The sequence below is a fragment of the Bufo gargarizans genome, chromosome 1, assembly GCF_014858855.1.
Source record: "Bufo gargarizans isolate SCDJY-AF-19 chromosome 1, ASM1485885v1, whole genome shotgun sequence".
NCBI lineage: Eukaryota > Metazoa > Chordata > Amphibia > Anura > Bufonidae > Bufo > Bufo gargarizans.
In genome coordinates, this window is record NC_058080.1 from 59,030,428 (window position 1) to 59,052,145 (window position 21,718).

At 46.1% G+C, this 21,718-nt stretch overlaps 1 protein-coding gene across 3 annotated transcripts in view; it reads left to right on the forward strand.

Moving 5' to 3' along the window:
• Positions 1-7,622: 7,622 nt before the first annotated feature.
• The window catches only part of FAM193A (family with sequence similarity 193 member A), a 92,452-nt gene continuing 78,356 nt past the window's right edge, over positions 7,623-21,718 (forward strand). For 2 of the 3 annotated variants that reach the window (XM_044295553.1, XM_044295558.1), the window contains exon 1: positions 7,623-8,025. In XM_044295553.1, coding sequence (XP_044151488.1) covers positions 7,804-8,025 — 222 coding nt within the window. In that variant the 5' untranslated portion in view covers positions 7,623-7,803. The remainder of the gene's footprint in view (positions 8,026-21,718) is intronic. The other variant, XM_044295565.1, reaches the window with a different exon arrangement.

The following is a 21,718-nucleotide window of genomic DNA, read 5'->3' on the forward strand; positions in this document are numbered from 1 at the left end:
CGGTTAAAGGAGCATGCTGGGAGTTGTAGTTTCACCACAACTGGAGTGCCTGAGGTCACTGACCCATAATATATTCTATATTGAAATCTTTCTTAACGATTCATGGTTTTTAAACAATACTCGCAGCCTGGTAAGGAGATGGCAGTGATCTACGGTGGTGCCTACACTTTTAGTGGCGCAGGGGCCAGTGTTAGATAATGGTTCCCAATGGAGCAATTTTCCTAAATCTTCTCATTACGGAATTCAGAAGCAGTGACATGCAGATATCGCTCGCTCTGGCAGAGGTAATGGGATAATTATTACACCTGTAGCCTCGCTGTAGTAATGTGCCCTGAGGATCTGTGCGGACCTCCGCTGGGCTTTGCCGCAGATGTTCAGCAGCAGAGAAATCCATGAATACTGCAGCACATCCTGCCGGTGAGAGGGAAGCTGACTTCATGATTAGGGCTCATGCACACGGCCGCATCTGCACGTCCATTCTGCGGCCCCGCAAAAAACATAGAACAAGTCCTATTCTTGTCTGTTTAGCGGACAAGGATAGGACCTTTCTAGTGGAGTGTGAAAAATAAAATAGCAGCATGCACTCGGTTGGGATCCGTATTTTATGGATCCACGATTTGCGGACCGTAAAATGAACGCAGTCATGTGGATAAGCCCTTATTCCTGATAGTGAACAGGAATTTATTATGTATTCCCTCAATTTATTAAGTTGTTACCCTGTTTTCTTAGAGTCCAGAATTGCAAATGTGTAAACAAGTACATGGCTGATGTAAAAAATATAAATCAGACATCATATAGAACATGATAATCTCTTTCTAACAAAGCTAGAACCAGCCCTGTACATCACATGGATCCAGAGATCTCCACATTCATTGCTCTGCTAGATTTATATCAAGCTGACAGCTCAGGGGAGTGTCTTTTCTGCTGCAGCTCTCCCCCTATCACAGCTCTGGGGGCGGATCCTTTTTTGCTGCAGCTCTCTCCCTATCACAGCTCATGGGGCGTGTCTTTTAGTCTGCGGCTCTCTCCCTATCACAGCTCAAGGGGTGTGCCCTTTCTCAGGGGGCCGTGTTTTTTCCGCTGCAGCTCTCTCCCTGTAACTGTCACAGCTTCTAACAGTAGATCTGGCTGGTGATAGTTGAAGGATGGAACTAAGTATGTGCGACCAGCTCAGTAGGTGGACGCACACATTACTATACAGATTAGACACCTGGGGCACCATTTTAATAAAGGAAAGGGAATATATCACAACTAGAGAATTTTTATAATAAAATAAATCACAAAATTAACTAGTTTATTATGATGAATTCTATAAAAATAGGACTTATTAGGGTGTTCCCATCTGACACATTGATGGCATAGCGCTAGGATATGCCTTCAATGTCAGAAAGGTCCAGGTTCCACCTCTGGGGCCTGCTCCCATCTAGAGAACAGGGCCCTGGAGTGAAAGAGAACGACCATATAGCTGATGGAGGTCTAACTGACTATAAAGATGTGACAGAACAGCTGATGGAGGTCGGCCTGACTATAAAGATGTGACAAAACAGCTGTTGGAGGACTACCAGACAATGATGATGTGACAGAACAGGTGATAGAGGTCTACCTGACTATAATGATGTGACATTACAGTGGACGAAGGTCTATCTGATTATAAAAATGTGACAGAACAGCGGATGGAGGTCCACCTTACTATGATGATGAGACAGAACAGCTTTTGGAGGTCGGACTGACTATAGTAATGTGACAGAACAGCTGACGGAGGTCTACCTGACTATAAACTATAAACATGTGACAGAACAGCTGTTGAAGGTCTACCAGACAATTATGATATGACAGAACAGGTGATGGAGGTCTACCTGACTATAAAAATGTGACAGAACAGCTGATAGAGGTCTACCTATGATGATGTGACCAAACAGGTCTACCTGACTATAGTAATGTGACAGAACAGCTGTCTGAAAGTCTACCTGACTATAGTGATGTGACAGAACAGGTGATAGAGGTCTATCTGATTATCAAAATGTGACAGAACAGCGGATGGAGGTCCACCTTACTATGATGATGGGACAGAATAGCTGATGGAAGTCTACCTGATTATCATGATGTGACAGAACAGCTGACAGAGGTCTACCTGACTATAATGATATGAAAGAACAGCTTATGAAGGGTCTACCTGACTTATAGGACCATGTCAGATAGTGAGCTGTAAATGGGTGAATACTGAGGAGGGAGGTCCCAAAACAAAAATGGAGTCTTCTTTTCTTAGTGTTGTCCCACATCCATGATCCTACCACAACCCTTCCACACCCATCATGGCAACTGAAAACTCTTGTCGCACATACAAGGTGTGACGAAACCAACCTCGCCACTGGGTGGTGGAGAAGCCTGGCTACCAGCCTCTTGCCCCAGGATTATGGGCCCTCTCATCAGCCAGGCTTCCTTTGTTCACACAGGGACTTTTACTAACTTTTGAACCCCTGGTCTAATTCGTGCCATTTTGGGATATGTTAAATGTCTATGTGTATTATAAAGGGTGGGACATTGTATATTTGAGTAGTAATGTCTGTCCTATTGTCCCCACGTGTGTATTGGCGATTTCCCTTTGTCCTGAGAGATAATTGAATTACTCCTCGGTTGTCTCCAGGACAGAAGACGCTGTGTATTCTCCTGCCTGTGATACAATTGCATCAACCCATTGTGTAAGGTAATTGTATCACAGGCAGAGGGGAGGATTTTGCGTGGGAGTGTCTGAGTGTATTGTACGTGTTTATTGGTTGTTTTTACAAAACCTTGTGGGTGGTAACCTTGTTGGAAAATGTGTATAAGTCAATGCTTGTGTGTTCAATAAAGAGTTCCTGTTTTACCCTTCATCATGTTGAGGCTGGTGTTTGGGTAACTGATCGACACTGGGGACTGCTATACGCTGAAGATTTGCTATACTCCCCTGGCATAACTACTAGCTCTTGTAAGAGCTGTTCCTGCTCTCTGGATTTAGGAGAGGTTCACCCACTGGAGCCTTGTCGTAGGTCCAGGGTGGGTAGGAGACGGTGAGACCTTAACCAAGCTTCGGCGGTTCGTGGGGTCTGCAGTGCTTACGGTGTCAAGTGGAGTGCTTGGAGTCCTCGGAAAGCACTAGGAGCATCTATCGACTGAGGTACCCGGTCGGGGTGCCAGGAGATCCGTTACACAAGGGTGGTCTCAGACTCCATCTTCCAGCAGATTAAAAGTGATGTCAGGAGAGACAAGGATAGTGCGCGTTCTATGAGACAAAATGTGTACCCTCAGATTACATGGACCCCAGGTGTATGGTTTTCCAACTGGTTTCTCAACTGATTCCTGACATGGGACCCCCTTACTTCCTGAACCCCATTTCTTATATGGAAACCACTTCACTGGTCATAAGTTGTCTACCTCTACTGCAGGGCAGGGGCGTAGGACTGCCAATCAACCATTAGGCAGGTGTCACACACAGTTTTTTGTGGTTTTTGGTGCTCTTTTTTTGGTTGTGGTACTTTGAAGCTTTTCCTTTAGTAAAAATAAATAAAAAATTTAAACTCCAGATGTTTTTACAGGAAATATTAAAGTGACCCTCGTGTTAAACAAAAAAAATTGACATTAACTGGGGAAATAACAAAACACTTACCTGGTGACCCCTTTTTCGTCTTTTCAGCTGCAGATCCGCCAATTCCCAGCACTGCTCTCATGATCAGGAAGTAGTCTGACAAACTCTATGGCCATCTTGGATTCCAGAAGAGGGGCCTGAGAATTGGGGAATTTGCAGCTAAAAAGATGAAAAGGAGGTCACCAGGTAAGTCTTCTATTCGTTCCCTAGTTTGTGTTTTTTTTTTTCTTGAACAGGAGGAACGCTGTATATATATGCAGGAAAAATTGATTTTTCATGCAGTGTAAGTGTCCCTGGGAGGTATGGCTAGTGATGAGCGGGAGGTGCCATATTATATTTCGCGAATATTCGATTGAATATTCGTGTTATATTAGTCGAAATAGAATATTCGGAATTATTCCAATTATCGCGAATAATATGCGATTTAATTAATCGCGTATTGCGATTTTTCTTTTGATAGTATAAGGCAACGTTCCTATGACTAATTGACTATGGCTAGGCTAATATGTGTATTTTACGAATATTCTTAATATTGCTCTAACTTCGTCTTTTAGAAAATTCGTAATATTCTAAAAGACGAAGTTAGAGCAATATTAAGAATTTTCGTAAAATACACATATAGATTGTAATTTAGCTAATATAGTGCTATAATCCTTTTTTTTTCTCTTTTTTTTTTTTTTGCCTCTTCTGAACTTCAGTTTTGTAAAATATGTACACTATTAAAAAATTACTATAGCAGTATATTAGCTAAATTACAACCTATATGTGTATTTTACGAATATTCGTAATATTGCTCTAACTTCGTCTTTTAGAATATTCGTAATATTGCTCTAACTTCGTCTTTTAGAATATTACGAATATTCTAAAAGACGAAGTTAGAGCAATATTAAGAATATATGTAAAAAGTTGAAATCGCAATTCGATTATTATAACTTGAATTAATCGAATTGCCATTTCAACGTAATTCTCAAATCCGACAGTACATTCTAGTATATGGAGACGTTCCCATGGTGATGGGGACGCTCCATGAGCACGGAAGTCGGCAGAAGCGGCAACGGGCACTGACTGGAGCAGCCAGGAATCCAAAGGACAGGTAAGAACAACTTTAGGGAAGTGGGAAAGAAAAAAATATAACAATATAAAAAAAAACAAAAAAAAATAAATATTCGATTTCGCGAATATATAGAACTATATTCTAAATATTCGCAAAATCTCGAAGTTACGATATTTGAGAAAAATTTGCAATTCGAATATTCGCGCTCAACACTAGGTATGGCTACATACTTGACTATAAAAATTTGCTAAAAAACCACCATTAAAATTAAGGCCTCTTTCACACTTGCGTTGTCCGGATCCGGCGTGTACTCCACTTGCCGGAATTACACGCCGGATCCGGAAAAACGCAAGTGTACTGAAAGCATTTGAAGACGGATCCGTCTTCAAAATGCTTTCAGTGTTACTATGGCATCCAGGACGCTATTAAAGTCCTGGTTGCCATAGTAGGAGCGGGGGAGCGGTATACTTACCATCCGTGCGGCTCCAGAGTGACGTCAGGGCGCCCCATGCGCATGGATGACGTGCCATGCGATCACGTCATCCATGCGCCTGGGGCGCACTGACGTCACTCTGGAGCGCCCCGGGAGCCGCACGGATGGTAAATATGCTGCTCCCCCGCTCCCCCGCTCCCCGCTACACTTTACCATGGCTGCCAGGACTTTACCATGGCTGCCGGGACGCTAACCATTGAGAAAAAGCTAAACGTCGGATCCGGCAATGCGCCGAAACGACGTTTAGCTTAAGGCCGGATCCGGATCAATGCCTTTCAATGGGCATTAATTCCGGATCCGGCCTTGCGGCAAGTCTTCAGGATTTTTGGCCGGAGCAAAAAGTGCAGCATGCTGCGGTATTTTCTCCGGCCAAAAAACGTTCCGTTCCGGAACTGAAGATATCCTGATGCATCCTGAACGGATTTCTCTCCATTCAGAATGCATTAGGATAAAACTGATCAGTATTCTTCCGGCATAGAGCCCCGACGACGGAACTCTATGCCGGAAGACAATAACGCAGGTGTGAAAGAGCCCTAACGGCAGTTGGTGAAAGACACTATATGGCTGAGGGCACACATAGTTTTTTCAGGTGTTTTTATGGGGCTTTTGTAGTTTCTGGTGGCTGGATTTTCTGCAGCTTATTTAGGGCTCTAACAACGGGTCTGCAATATATGGGCACCGGCCGTCTGCGCGCCGTATGACGGGTGCAGACCCATTCACTTGAATGTATGCACTACTTTTTTGTGGTGCAGACCATCGGATGTGGATAGTGGACCCCATTCAAGTGAATGCGTCCTGCGTCCGCATACGGCGGCCCTACGGTCGTGTCTGTGCATGATGTGTGTATGAGCCCTTAAAACAAGTGTTTTCCAAGACATTTCTACTGATGACTTATACTCAGGATAGGTCATCAGTATCTGATCAGTGCAGGTCTGACACCCGGGACCCCCACCCACCTGTGAGCTTTGTGGCATTCTCGCAGCTTACTAAGCACAGTGCCGTACATTGTATAGTGGCAGTGTTTGGTATTGCAGCTCAGCCCCATTCACTTCTATGAGGCTGAGCTGCTCCTAGGCCACATGACTGATGAACGTGACGTCACTGACCTAGGAAAAGCAGGGTGAAGGCTGTGGCTCTACTGCGAGTGCTGGTGCCTTCTCAAAGGGCTGATTGGTGGGGGTCAGACCTCCACCGATCATATACTGATGTCCTGTCCAGAGGGTAGATCGTCAGTAGAAAAGTCTTGGAAAACCCCTTTAAGACGAAATACACATGCTCCCGGTGTTGCATAGAAGTCTATGGGAAAAAATTAAACACAGGGCAAACATGCCTTTTTTTTTTTTTGTAGCTGTGTTTTTTACAACTTTGATGTGTTTTTTCGGGGGCAATGACGGTTTTTGAAATCTGGTCTGCCATTTTTTTTTCATCTGTTTTTCCATAGAATTCTCTATAGAGGAGAAAAACGCCTGAAAAAAGCCTTGCAAAAAATACCATAATTTCATGACTTTTTTTGGAAGACAAGAAAAAACAAAGCTAAAAAAAAGGCTGTGTGTGATGGGCCTTTAGGGCTACTTAAATTTGACTACTCAGTAAAATAAAATGTACACATTCCGTGCTACAGGCAGGGTTGTCAGCCATTCAGATATTTCTGGATAGTCCGTAAAAATAGGTGACTTTTTTCCTGCGTCCGTGAAAAAAAATATAGATGTGTCAGTGATTTTTTTTTTTTGAGGCTGGTGGTACTTGACTAGATTATTTTATTGGTAATTATCATCAATTCACAGCTCACAGTAAATGCTGATAATGAGTTCTTATCAGTATATGGAGTTTTAGACACGTATTACTCAGAATTAGGGATGAGCGAATCGACTTCGGACAGTATTAGAATGTATTGGCTCCGATGAGCCGAAGTTATTGCTTCGTTAAGTCTCGCGAGACTTCGCACAATAACTTCATAAATTAATTTGTACTGTAAAAAAAAACATTTCCCGAACTCTGGTTCGGTTCCGATTCGCTCATCCCTACTCATAATCTATATCATTCACTATAATTTTCAAATTTTTCCGTGATTTTGGGAAAAATTGTCCAGAAAAAAAAGAAAGATTCTGGTCGGCAACCTTGGCTACAGGTGTCCTGTATCAATGAAACACCTTATTTTATTACAAGGCTGCTGTAAATTCAGCACCTTGTCATTTTCCTTACGGACACATCCCTACATCTTTTTGTGAACTACAAATCCCAGCATCCCTAAGCAACTTCCGACCGCCATCTATCCCCATTTCAGGCGCACTGCCTTATGGGACTCGTAGTCCAGTCAGGCGCTTACTGCGGCTTTTCAACCTTTTTGGAACGTTCGAGCTCCTCACTCCCTGAAGGTGGCAGCAGTGAGCGCTCGGTCCAGCGGCACGTTGACGTAGGATTACGCGATGACGTCTGTGCGTAAGACGGGAATAGCTTTCCTCCTTGTAGTCCGCCATATTGGAGTCTAGCTTGGCTCCGCTGTGGTCGGTTGTTCTCTTTCTCTGCCGCCCTGTGTTCTGTCGTTGCGGATAATTCCGCTCCCCGGCCCCCCTTCCCTTCGGTATTGCTCCGGTGTGCGGCTTTCGGTTGAGCAGACGGTGTAATAGCGCAGACATGAGCCCTGCCGACGCCAAGAGAGGGGCGAAGCGGAGGAAGAACAAGCGGGGCGGAGGCAGCGGCAGCAGTAGCGGCAGTAACAGCAGTGCAGCCGGGGACGTGAAGGCGGCGGCTCTACGGGGACAGCACAGTGCGGCAGTCGGGGCCAGCAGCGGAGGAGCGGGCAGCGCAGCAGGAGCAGGCCTCATCTCCAGCTCTTCCACCCCGCCCGGGACAGAGGTGAGCTGCCAGCCTGCAGTGCCGGGCCCCTGCCTCCCCGATACCTGCATGGCACGGGGGCCCCATGCCATGCATGTGTGGACCTCTGCAGTACTGCCCCTCCTGTGGGCACCCTCCTGTCTGCACTGACATCAGTGCCCTGCAGCCTGCTGTCATTAGAGGGCAGTGCCCTATGGCAGCTTTTGTGCCAGCCCATGGACTGGTGCTATGTGTCTCATTTTTTGGGTGATGCTGCTGCAGTTGTCATGGTAACTGCTCCTGTTTGCGGAGAGTGGCGGGGCACGGTTGGCACCTGTTATGCTTTCTGTTTCATTATGATGTGTGTGGAGCTGTACCCACCGCATGGTTGTGGAGCTTAACTGGGCATCGACATGTGCGCCTTACAACCCGCCGTTACCTTGCTGTCAGAAGACGGGGCATGAAATTAGGATGTGTTTATTTATTTTTTGGGAAGCAGCGCCACCCTTATCCCTGGGCTGTGCCTAGTATTGCAGCTCGGCCCTATTCCGGTGAATGTTGCAGTGCCAGTCACAGCCCATGGACAAGTGGCGCTGTTTTTTGGAAAAACATACTTGATTGGTGCAGAAGTGAGTAGAGCGGTGGCTCGGTGGTCGTGGGTGCCACTGTTGGGTTGCACTGGTGATACCCGGCTTAGGTGGTGCCCTGTGTTTCTCAGAATAAACCCTATGGCGCTGTCTCCTTAGGTGTTATGTCCCTTTCTAATATACAGTGTGTTTAATTCCACGGAGTCTCCACTTGCTGTCAGTGACTGGAAGCATTCCGAGGTTGAAGTCTCCACTTGCTGTCAGTGACTGGAAGCATTCCGAGGTTGAAGTCTCCACTTGCTGTCAGTGACTGGAAGCATTCCGAGGTTGAAGTCTCCACTTGCTGTCAGTGACTGGAAGCATTCCGAGGTTGAAGTCTCCACTTGCTGTCAGTGACTGGAAGCATTCCGAGGTTGAAGTCTCCACTTGCTGTCAGTGACTGGAAGCATTCCGAGGTTGAAGTCTCCCTGCTCATACAGCTGAGGGTTAGTTGCAGTGTGGAAGGTGCGAGAGGAAAGAGATTGTGTTGTTTTTTGTTTCTTTTTCTGGTCAGGATACCAGATTATTGGGAATCCGAGACCCCCGCCAATCAGGTGCTGCAAACTAGAGAGCGGGTAACCGCAGCGATGCCCTCATTCTCTTCAGTGCTGTGGTGACCAGCTCCATTCGGCAGGGGTGAGGGGTGTCGGACCCCCCGCACCGATTAGATATTGATGGCCTTATGAGGTTAGGGCATCAATATTTAGATCCCCCCCCCCCCCCCCAAAAACAAACAAACAATATCAAACTTTAAAGGGTCAATCACATGATGTCTGAGATGAGAATACCTATCTGGATGTGGAGTCCAGAATTTGGGGAGAGATGGCAGTGTGACTGCTAGATCAGACTACACTGGATTTGCTTGTAGTCTGTAGCTATGGCAACACAATTTTACATGAGTTGTAGACTCAAAACCATAGGCTGTTTTTAATGAATCTTTTTGAATTCTATTATTTTTATTTAACCTGCATTGGAGCAGTGATGCTCTGTATCTGATAGGCCATCAGTAGTAGAATTCTAGAACACCCCTTTAAGAAATATTATCCAAACGCTGCAAAAAATAAAATAAAAAAATTGCTGCGTAAATCGACCTGTGGTGCAGATTTAAAATCCGGGGCATGTTAAAGGGGTTCAGCTCTGAACCTGGACATTTCCCCTTCTCCCCCCCAGCACCTCTCAGGGAAAGGGCTGTTTTGTGTACATTTTTACACTGCTAGGCCGAGGCTTCCACCTAGCATTGATCTCAGTGATGTCACCGACACTAATGGGCGGGCTTAAGTGCTGTCCTATCCCGCCCATTTCTGCCTGTGACATCATCGGGAATACTGCTAGTTAAAGCTTCCGCCTAGCAGAGACCCGGTGCGTCCCCAGATCTGCAGAAAAAGCCTTTGCCCTGCTCCAATGCTTAGCTGAGACGGGCTGCCTGGATAAGGAAGGGGATATGTCCGGGTTCAGTGTGTCCCTTCACAGGTCTGGCAGGGAGGGGGAGCTATTTAAAAAAATAAATAAAGCTGGAATAACACTTTAATTTAGGCTACGTTCACACAAACGTGGTGTTTTGCGGATCCGGAAACACAGACACGTTGCGGACAAGAATAGGACATATTCTATTTTCTTTGCACAGTCGCGGCACGGAGCAACTGGATGCGGACTGCATCTTTTGTGGCCCCGTAGAAATAAATGCGTCCGCAAAATTACAGAACGGATGTGGACTCATTCAAACGGTTGTGTGAATGTAGCCTTAGGCTAAATGCACACGATAAGGATGCGTGTGGATTTTTCCGCGTGGAAAATGCCGCACTGTAGGCCATGTACATTTTATTCTATGAGAATTAGAAACTCTCAGTGCACACGATGCAGATTTTTTTCCACGCTGATTTTGACCTCCGGTGCGGATTTTAAAATCCACAGCATGTCAATTTATTTAATTTTTCCTGACCGGATTTTCTTCATCCACTTAGGAAAATCCGCACCGAAACCGCACCCAATCCGCATGCAAATCTGCACCAGTTGATGTGGATTGACCGCACAGATTTGCCTGCGAACACCTGCGGATTTCAGTGCGGATGCTCCGCACATGAATCCTGAACGTGTGCATGTACCCTTAGGGTCCATTCACAAGTCTGCAAAATGAGCCCGAATCCGTTCCGAAATTTTGCGGAACAGGTGCGGGACCCATTCATTTTCAATGGGGCCGGAATATGCTGTCCGGATCCGCAAAAAAATAGAACACGTCCTATTCTTGTCCGCAATTGCCGGTGTCTGTGTTTTGTGGATCCGCAAAACACATACGGACGTGTGAATGGACTCTTAGGCCTCAGTGCACACGACCCCATTCACTTCAATGGGGCTGCAAAAGATGCGGACAGAACTCCGTGTGCTGTCCGCATCCGTTGCACCGTTCCGTGGTCTTGCAAAAAAAATATAACATGTCCTATTCTTGTCCGTTTTGCGGACAAGAATAGGCATTTCTACAATGGGCCACCCGTTCCGTTCCGCAAATTGTGGAAGGCACATGGGCGCCTTCCGTTTTTTGCGGATCTGCGGTTTGCAGACTTCAAAAAACGGCACGGTCGTGTGCATGAGGCCTTATGCTGTGGATTTCCACCGGGGATTTAACCCTTTGCACAAGACTTTGGTACAGCAACACAGTAATTCCACCCTGTGTGGCCATACCCATAACCTAGGTAAGTTGTAACAAGCGGTGGAAGGTATTAGGGCAGGAGTCGGCCGCCTTCGGCACTCCAGCTGCAGTGAAACTAAGACTCCCAGCATGCACACTTGCTAAGCTATTCTTGAAGCTCTCATGGAAGTGAATGAAGCATTGTGGGAATTGTAGTTTCAGAACGGCTGGCGTGCTGGAGGTTGCTGACCCCTACAGATTCTGATTTCTCAGCAAATCTTCATGCGCTACAAGCAGATTACGGATTTGATTTTGATGTGGCGTTCCCCCGCTGTGACCCAACCCATTAGTTTTTATCTTTCACATGTGAATGGGGGGGCCCTAAAATCCATCCACATGTATCATACTGTAAATTTCCTGACCTTCTCAGGATGTAAACAAGAGTGTTTTTTTTTTCACTGACAGCAAGCAGTGCTCTTGAATTGGTGGGAAACTGAAACAGACTGTTGAGAAGCGCACAGAAATTTTCATCCAGCAGTGAGTCGGCTTTATTTACGGAAGCCTGTTCCTTTAAGAATACGGCATTATGGACTCTGGTACCAAGTGATGAAAAAAAAGTGAGAATTTGTGCCGTGTTGTCACGGAGATCTTCTGTAGGTCCAGATCCTCAAATACAGATCCGTGGGGACTTCATTGGATGTACGGCAGAATTTAGAGGCGGACATGTCAGTAGTGCAGCCTCAGGCTTTAGGTCTGAAACATCTGATGGTTATATCTCAGCATAGACAGAAAATAGGAAAATGTTTTTCATATTTTTAGTCTAGAATAAAGGGTCTTTTTAACTTTTTTCAATAATATATAATTATATATATATATATATACTTTTAAAATTATTTTTATTGCACTAAACAAAATCAAAATGATCTTTTAGATCTGTGGTCTCCATGGTTACAGACTACAAGCACCCTACATGTAGTCTGAGCCCGCAGTCACCTCATTTCTCCCTTCCTGTATGGAGGATATGGCTCATTACTGCAGTTTAAAGGGGGGATCGATACAAAAAAGTCCCCCATACGCCTGGCTCCCCTGCGCCGCTCCTGGTCCCCGCGACGCTGCCACTCCCAGGACGTGGAGGGGGGAGCAGGATGGTGACATGGACGAGCCTAGCTCATTCAGAGGGCCATAGTGTTTTGCTGTCCGCAAAACAAGGATACCGGCCTCGTGCTTCCTGCGTCTTTTGCGGACCACACATGTCCGGCACTATGATATAAATGACTGTTTTTGTCCACGATTGCGGACAAGAATAGGACATGCTGTAAATTTTTTGCCTGGCCGCAGAACGGAATTAAGGATGCGGACATCTTTTGCAGCCCCATTGAAATGAAAAGGTCCGCCAAATTGTGAAACTGGTGCGGACCCTTTCATAGAGTTGTCTGAATGAGCCCTTATTGCAAGGACGTGTCCTTACAGGTGGTGGAACTGCAAGTTCCAGCTTAGGCATCGTTCAGACGGACTCGGGGCAGCAGAGTTGACAGCTAGAGCTCCTCTCCTCATGTATAGGAGTATCCTGTAGCACAGCATGGAGGATCAGTCCACCCCCTCAGCGACTGGTTCTCTTTGTCAGGGTTTATCCCTCCCTTTTAAAGGGGTTTTCTGAGTGTTTAATAATGACCTATCCTGAGGATAGGTCATCGATATCTGATCAGTGGGCGGGAGGGGGGGTGTGACACCCGATACTGTTTGAAGAGGCTGCGGCCTCCTCACAGCACAGCGCCATGCTTTATATCAGGCATCCTCAAACTGCGGCCCTCCAGCTGTTGCAAAACTACAACTCCCAGCATGCCCGAACAGCCCACAGGTATCAGCCTACAGCAGGGCATTGTGGGAGTTGTAGTTTTACAACAGCTGGAGGGCCGCAGTTTGAGGATGCCTGCTTTATATAGTGGTTGTATTTGGTATTGCAGTCCAGGCCCATTCACCAGGTGACTGATGGAGGTGACCTCACCGGCCTAGGAAGAGGACGCAGCACTAGGGCCTCTTCAAGCAGCTGATCGGTGAGGGTTCCTGGAGTCGGACCCCTGCTGATATATTAATGACCTATCCTGAGGATTGGCAATCAATAGGAAAATCTTGGACAGCCCCTTTCAGCATGGATAGGCCATCGGTATCAGATTGGTGGGGGTCAGAATCTCAGCACCTTTACAGATCTGCTGTTTGAAGGGTCTTCATTACATGGGGCCTGTCTACTTAGTGGTGGCGGTGCAGGGGATTGCAGCTCCTGAGTGGACAGCATGCAGGAGGGGGGGGGGGGGGTACTGGAGGTCAGGCCCCAACCAGTCTGATAATGATGGCCTATCCTGCTTCTTACTTGTCAGCACTGTGCATTCAGAGGATTGCGTGCTCCAGGTACAAGCATTTCATGTCTTCCTGTCCTGTTGTCACCCTAGCTTTCTGTTCATGCTCTGTCACCAGGTAGGTGGCCGTGCTGGTGAAGTGTCTAGTATAAGGCCTCCTGCACACGAACGTTGCGGCCCTCAATGCACGGGCACCAACCGTGGGCCAGCTGCCCATTCTATTGGGGTCCGCGATCCATCTGTTCCGCAAAAAGAGAGAGCAAGTTCTATCTTTTTGCGGTGCGCAGGCACGGAACCCACGGAAGCACTCTGTAGTGGTTCCGTTACTTGCTTCCGTTCCACATCTCTGGATTTGCGGACCCATTCAAGTCAATGGGTCCACATCCGTGATGCGGAATGCACACAGAACGGTGCCCGTGTATTGCAGGTCCGCAATACGGCAACGGGACACCTATGTTCGTGTGCAGGTGGCCTAAGGCTGTATTATTCTTTATTATTAAAGCGCCATTCATTCCATAGCGCTGTACATATAAGCGGTGCACATACATAATACAGACAATTGCACTAATCATAAACAAGACTAGTTACACACTGGCATGCTCCTCTTTGTGCGTTTTTCACGTAACGCAGGCCCCATAGAAATATGAATGGGGTTGCAGTGCGGCAAACAAGTGTGGATACGGTGCAATTTTCACGCACGGTTGCTAGGTGATGATGGGGACCCGATCATTATTATTGTCCCTTATAACATGGTTATAAGAGGAAAATAGCATTCTGAAATCTGAATACAGAATGCATAGTACAATAGGGCTGGAGGGGTTAAAAAATAAATAAATAATAATTTAACTCGCCTTAATCCACTTTATTCGCGCAGCCGGCATCTCTTCTGTCTTCTTTGCTGTGTGCAGGAAAAGGACCTGTGGTGACATCACTCCGGTCATCACATGATCCATCACTCCGGTCATCACATGATCCATCACATGATCCATCACATGATCCATCACATGATCCATCACATGATCCATCACATGATCCATCACATGATCCATCACATGATCCATCACATGATCCATCACATGATCCATCACATGATCCATCACATGATCCATCACATGATCCATCACATGATCCATCACATGATCCATCACATGATCCATCACATGATCCATCACATGATCCATCACATGATCCATCACATGATCCATCACATGATCCATCACATGATCCATCACATGATCCATCACATGATCCATCACATGATCCATCACATGATCCATCACATGATCCATCACATGATCCATCACATGATCCATCACATGATCCATCACATGATCCATCACATGATCCATCACATGATCCATCACATGATCCATCACATGGTGATGGATCATGTAATGACCGGAGTGACGTCATCAAAGGTCCTATTCCTCACAGAACAAGACAGAAGAGATGCCATCCGCGCGAAACAAGTGGACTAAGGTCAGTTAAATTATTTTCTATTTTTTTTTAACCCCTCCAGCCCTATTGTACTATGCATTTTGTATTCAGAATGCTATTATTTTCCCTTATAACCATGTTAGAAGGGAAAATAATACAATCTACACAACCTTGAACCCAAACCTGAACTTCTGTGAAGAAGTTTGGGTACCACATTCAGTTTTTTATCACGCACGTGCAAAACACATTGCACCCGCGCGATAAAAACTGAACAACGGAACGGCAATCGCAGTCAAAACTGACTGCAGTTGCGTACCTACTCGCGCGTGTTTGCCGCAATGCACCGGGACGCATCCGGACACGCTCGTCTGTAAGGGGCCTAACTCTGTTTTATCCATGTTAAGTTTTAGAAAGTGAGAGGAGGAGAAGGAGGAAGATATGGAAGATAGGCATTGTTGGATTCTTGATAGTAAGGTGGTGATGTCTGGACCAGAGAAGTGTAGATAGAGAAGAGCAGGGGTCCTAGGACAGAGCCTCGCGGGACACCAACAGAGAGGGAATGAGACGAGGAGGTGGTGTGATAGGGGGAGACGCCAAACGTCCGCTCTGTGAGGTATGATGTGATCCAGGAGAGGGCCAGGTCAGTGATGCCTAGAGATGAGTTTGCAACAGAAGAGTGTGGTCGACAGTGTCAAAGGCAGAGGACAGGTCAAGGAGAAGGAGGACAGAGTAATGTTTGTTGGTTTTGGCTGTTAGTAGGTCATTGGTGACTTTGGTGGGGCAGTCTCAGTGGAGTGGTGGGGTCTGAAGCCAGGTTGTAGGTGGTCAAAGAGAGAGGAGAGGTGAGGGGACAGGTCAGAATGGACGTGTTGTTCAAGAAGCTTTGAGGCCCTAGTGCCCTAGAAGTGATATCGGGCGATAACTGGACAAAGAAGATGGGTCAAGTGAAGGCTTTTTGAAGATGTATGGCTGATCCTAGTTGGGGAGAAAAAAACCATAAGGCCTCTTGCTCGTGACCGTATGGTTTTGAGGTCCGTTTTAAACGGATCTGTTTTTTTGTTTCAGTAGTGTTTCTGTTCCATTTTGCTGTTCCGTATTGTTTCCAGTTTGTGATCCGTTTTTTGCGGATCGGAAACTGAAGCATACAATAATGTTTGAACAGTAAGTACATAAATAAATTGGGCTGGGCATAAAATTTTCAATAGATGGTTCCACAAGAACGGAACGGATACGGATACATTCATTTTTTTTTGCGGACCCATTGACTTGAATGGAGCCATGGAACGAGATTTGCGGGCAATAATAGGACATGTTCTATCTTTGAACTGAAATACGGAAACTGAAGGCATAACGAAGTACCTTCAGTTTTTTCCCCCGGATCCATTGAAATGAATGTTTCCTTATATGGTCCGTATACAGAACGCAGAAAACGGAACATAAATGGAAAGAAAAAACGTTTGTGTGCAGGAGGCCTAAGGATCGCATCACTTCACCCTTTCACTCCGCCATAGGTACTCCAACCATTCGGACATTGATAACGTTTCCATATCTATATACCATTGGATTGCATTCACACGACCGTGCAGTCTGCAAAAAATACACATGATGTCTGTGTGATGTCCATGTTGCATCCATTTTTTTAATTTTATTTTTGTGGACCCATTGTAACAATGCCTATTGTGATCCACAAAACAGACAAGAATAGGACATGTTCTATTTTTTCTGCTGGACCCCCAAGCAGTCAAATGGGTACGGTGTTCTGTCCGCATTTTTTTATTTATTTTTTGGGCCCCATTGAAATGAATGGGTTACGGATTGGACGTGAACCATAAATCTGCAGCTTCTTTTTTGCTACAAAAAAGGCAACAAAACTACATGTAGTGCAAAAACGTTTTTCTGCAGAAAAGCCTGTTGACGTCCCCCTCTCCGTTATAAAGGGGGAGATCCTTGGTAGTCAGTTGACCTGTGTTCTGCCAGATTCCTATACCTTGCCAGAAGAACGCTATACTAGAAGTGACGCGGCCGCACCGGAAGTAGCTGGAGGAGGGTGTGTGCTGCGCAAGCTCACATCAACTGCGTTAGCAAAAAATCTTTGCAGCGCAGCGGTAGAAGGACTTCATGGGCGAAACCGTACACCGCGTGTGCGCACTTAGCGGTAGGTAGATTTTCCAGCAAAAAATGTTCCATCAGATCTCCGTACCCCTGAGCGCACAAATCATCAGGAGCAGTTTATCCTTACCGCAGAGCTGAGTGCAGAATATCGAAGTCACCACATAGCAGAGCTGAGTGCTGGATATTGGGGTAATATCCCGCACTCGGCTCTATCTGATGCAACATTTTTTGCTGGAAAATCTACCTACCCCTAAGTGCGCACGCGCCGTGTACAGTTTTGCGCATGAAGTCCTTCTCCCACCGCACTGCAATTTTTTGCTAATCCAGTGGATGTGCGCTTGCGCAGCGCCGCACACACTCTCCTCCAGCTGATTCCTGTGCGGCTGCGTCACTTCTGGTATAGAGTTCTGGCAAGGTATAGAAATCTGGCAGAACTCCTGCTCCAGAGATCAAATCCGCATCACTGCAGTTCTTGTACATGAGGTTTCTTCATCTCATCCACTTTGCCGCTACTGTACAACACTGCGGATTTGCCGCCCTGAACATCCTCAATAGCAAATCCGCAGCTAATCAGGCACGCGTGAACCCAGCCTTAGGGTGGCTGCACACAATGCAAATTTATGTGTAGAAAATCTGCACCAAAACCAGCACATAAATTTTCACTATTGCGTTTTTGGTGCGGTTAGAATGAAATCCGCACAAGAAAAATGCAAAAACAATTGACGCGCTACAGATTTCAAAATCCACACGGCAGGTGAGGGTACATGAGATTTTTCAAATCGTCTTCACTTTTCAGGTACTGTATTACACTGCAGTTTCTCCGTGCCAAAATCCGCGTTGGGAAACCGCGCACCATCCGCATTTTGTGGAGCCACCCTTAAAGGGGTTGTCTCACCTCAGCAAGTAGCATTTATCATGTAGAGAAAGTGAATACAAGGCACTTACTAATGTAATGTGATTGTCCATATTGCCTCCTTTGCTGGATTCATTTTTCCATCACATTATACACTGCTCGTTTCCATGGTTACCAACCACCCTGCAATCCAGCAGTGGTGGGCTGTGCTTGCACAGTATAGGAAAAAGTGTCAGTTTCTGGTGGCCGGGACTGTGGGAGCGCACATAGGCTAATGCTTTTTCTTATAGTATGCAAGTATGGCCACCACTGCTGGATTACAGGGTGGTCGTAACCATGGAAACAAGCAGTGTATAATGCGATGGAAAAATGAATCCAGCCAGCAAAGGAGCCAATATGGACAATCACAATACATTAGTAAGTGCCTTGTATTAACTTTCTCTGCATAAGTGCCACTTCCTGAAGTGAGACAACCCCTTTAAGGCTGTATTAAACTGGCCAATAATCGGTAACAAGCGTTCCTGCGGCGGATATAGTGCCTCCGATTGCCCGATGAATGAACAAACACTCTTTCATCAGGAAATCCATTTTTTTTATTATAAGTATGCTTAAAAATCTGAGCTGGCTGGCGGCAGACACTAAGACAGTCTGAGGACGATTGATGGCATAACGGTCGCTCTTTCCCATGCTGCAAAGGAAATCGCTGCATGTAATAGCAGCGCTCTCCTCTGCTAGCGAGCAGGCGATTGCCGGTAGGGAACGTTTCAAGCCTGATCAAGGCTGTTTGCATCACCGTCTAGCTTTCCTGTTGGATCAGTTGCCCTGTATTTAATTTAGAAAAAGTACTGTTGTTTTTTTCTTTTTTTCCATCTAAAAAATCGGATCTCAGGTGGAAATGGCTCAAACAGATGCCAACTGATGCAACAGGATCCTGTGTTTGTCTGTTTTTTCCCCCTCTTCTGACGGATCAGAAGAACGGAAAGCTAAACAGGGATATTTAAAATGCTGATGGGAAGGTGAACTTGCGGTTTAGCACTGTTATTTGAACTCCTTAAAATCAGTTCATTTAATGCAGTTCCCTTGTGTAGTCTGATGACCTGTACAGTCTTGGACTTCTTTCACACTAGCGGTAATATTTTCCGGTATTGAGATCCATCATAGGGTCTTAATACCGGGAAAAAACGCTTCCGTTTTGTCCCCATTCATTGTCAATGGGGACAAAATGTAACAGAACGGAGTGCTCCAAAATGCATTACGTTCCGTTTGGTTGCGTTCCCAGACCGGAGAGCAAACTGCAGCATGTTGCGGTTTTCTTTCCGTCCTTGGATGTGGAGCAAGACGAATCCGGCATGACTCGCAATGCAAGTCAGTGGGGACGGATCAGTTTTCTCTGACATAATAGAAAACGGATCCGTCCTCTATTGACTTTTAGTGGTGGTCATGACGGATCCGTTATGGCTATGTTAAAAATAATACAACCGGATCCGTTTATATCGGATGCAGACGGTTGTATTATCAGTAACTGAAGCGTTTTTGCTGAACCCTGCCGGATCCAGTAAAAACGCTGGTGTGAAAGTAGCCTAAGGCCTCATGCACACGAGCGTAGTTATGGTCCACATCCGAGCCGCAGTTTTTGCGGCTCGGTTGAGAACACGTTCACTTCAAAGGGGGCCGCAAAAGATGCAGACAGCACTCCGTGTACTGTCCGCATCTGTTGCTCCGTTCCGAGGCTCCACAAAAAAAATATAGTATGTCCTATTCTTGTCCATTTTGCGGACAAGAATAGGCATTTCTACGATGGGCCGCCTGTTCCGTTCCGCAAATTGCGGAAGGCACTGTGGAAGGCTTCTGTTTTTTTGCGGATCCGCGGTTTGCAGACCGCAAAAAAAGGCACGGTCGTGTGCATGAGGCCTAACTGTCTTACTGCAGGTTAAAGGAGAGAGAAATCAAGCAACTTTTGTCGTCTTGGTTAAAAAAATCAACCGTTGTGTGTATACAGCTCCTCTGCAGTCTCTTATCTCCATGGTTACAGAGTACAAACAAACTGTTGTCTGATCCCGCGTTCATATATAACAGTATGCAGCTCTATACGTAGCACAACAGTAAATATATGAGCTGACAACCTGTATGACCACTATTGCAGTTCTCACAGCTGTTGTCACCCAGGATGAGACACGGGTATGCAGTCACATTTCCCAGCTAGGCTAGCCTGCCAACCAAGCCTCTAGGAGGGCTAGGTGGGAGACCATGTAATATGGGTCGTCACTCAGCTCCTGCATAGACATTGGTGGCAGATCAGTAGCATTTGCCACGTTAAAGGATAGCTCATTTCTGTGGAGCCATGCACACATCCGTTATTCCGTTCTGCAAATGATAGAACGTGTCCTGTTCTTGCTGTTCTTGTCTGTATTGCGAACGAGGATAGACATTTCCATTGATGGGAGTGAGAAAATTTACGGAATTCACATGGGAACATATCCTTATTTTGCAGATGTATTTTACATTTTTTTTATTTGACTGAAATATGAAGCATGAAGGCTTGGGGTACCTGCTCATGGCGATGTAGTTTATGCAGGGTTTCTGCACAGAGTCCTCACCAATGCCTGGGTTGCTTGCCCCAGATCTCGCCTATTGAATTGAAATGCTGCAGACTTCAAAATCTGCCTCGCAAGTCAATTCCTGCATGGAAAATCTCCGAACCCTCTACGTGAGATTTTGAACATCTCCTCTGCTTAGCTGGTGCTATTAGGCCTCACGCGCATGATCGTATTTTGGGCCTGTGTCCCTTCTGCATTTTTTGCGGATCATTCATTTCTATTGATATGCTAAAAATACGGACAGCATGTAGATGTCACCCATGTGCTGTCCGCATCCGTGCGGTGGTTCCTCAAACTATGGGACATGTCCCATTCTTGTCCCTTTTGTGGACCAGAATAGTCAGCTCTAGTGAAGGGAGGGAGAAAATTGCGGCATGCACATGGGTGTCCGTATTCTGCAGATCCGTGGTTTGCGCATCCAGTTGTGTGCATGTTGCCTTAGGCTACTTTCACACTAGCGGCACGGACCTCCGGCAGGCTGTTCCGTCGGGTGTAGTGAACAGCCTGTCGGATACGTCCTGCCACTAGTGACCGTGTGCCCCCGTACTGCCGCTCCGTCCCCATTGACTATAATGGGGGCGGGGCGGAGTTTCGGCGAGGCACGACGAGAGGCTGCCGGAATAAATGTCGGACATGTCTGTCATTATAGTCAATGGGGACGGAGCTGCAGTCCGGGGGCACACGTTCACTAGTGGCAGTACGGATCCGACAGGTCGTTCACCCGACGGAACAGCCTGCCGGAGGTCCGTGCCGCCAGTGTGAAAGTACCCTTACCCTATGGTGGAGAGTCTGCATGTAATATGTATCATGTTCATACTTCCTAAAGGCTCATGCAGATGACGTATGCATTTTCCGGTCCGCAAAAAATACAGATGACGTCCATGTGCATTCTGTTTTTTGCAGAACTGAACAGCTGGCCCCTGATAGAACCGTACTATCCTTGTCCATAATGCGGACAATAATCGGACAGGTTCTATTTGTTTTTGCTTAACGAACATACGGAAACGAAATGCACACGGAGTAACTTTTGCAGACTCATTGAAGTGAATTGGTTCCACATATGGTCCTCAAAAAACAAAACAAAAAAAAAAAAAAAAACGGAACGGATACAGAAACAATATGTGAGCATGAGC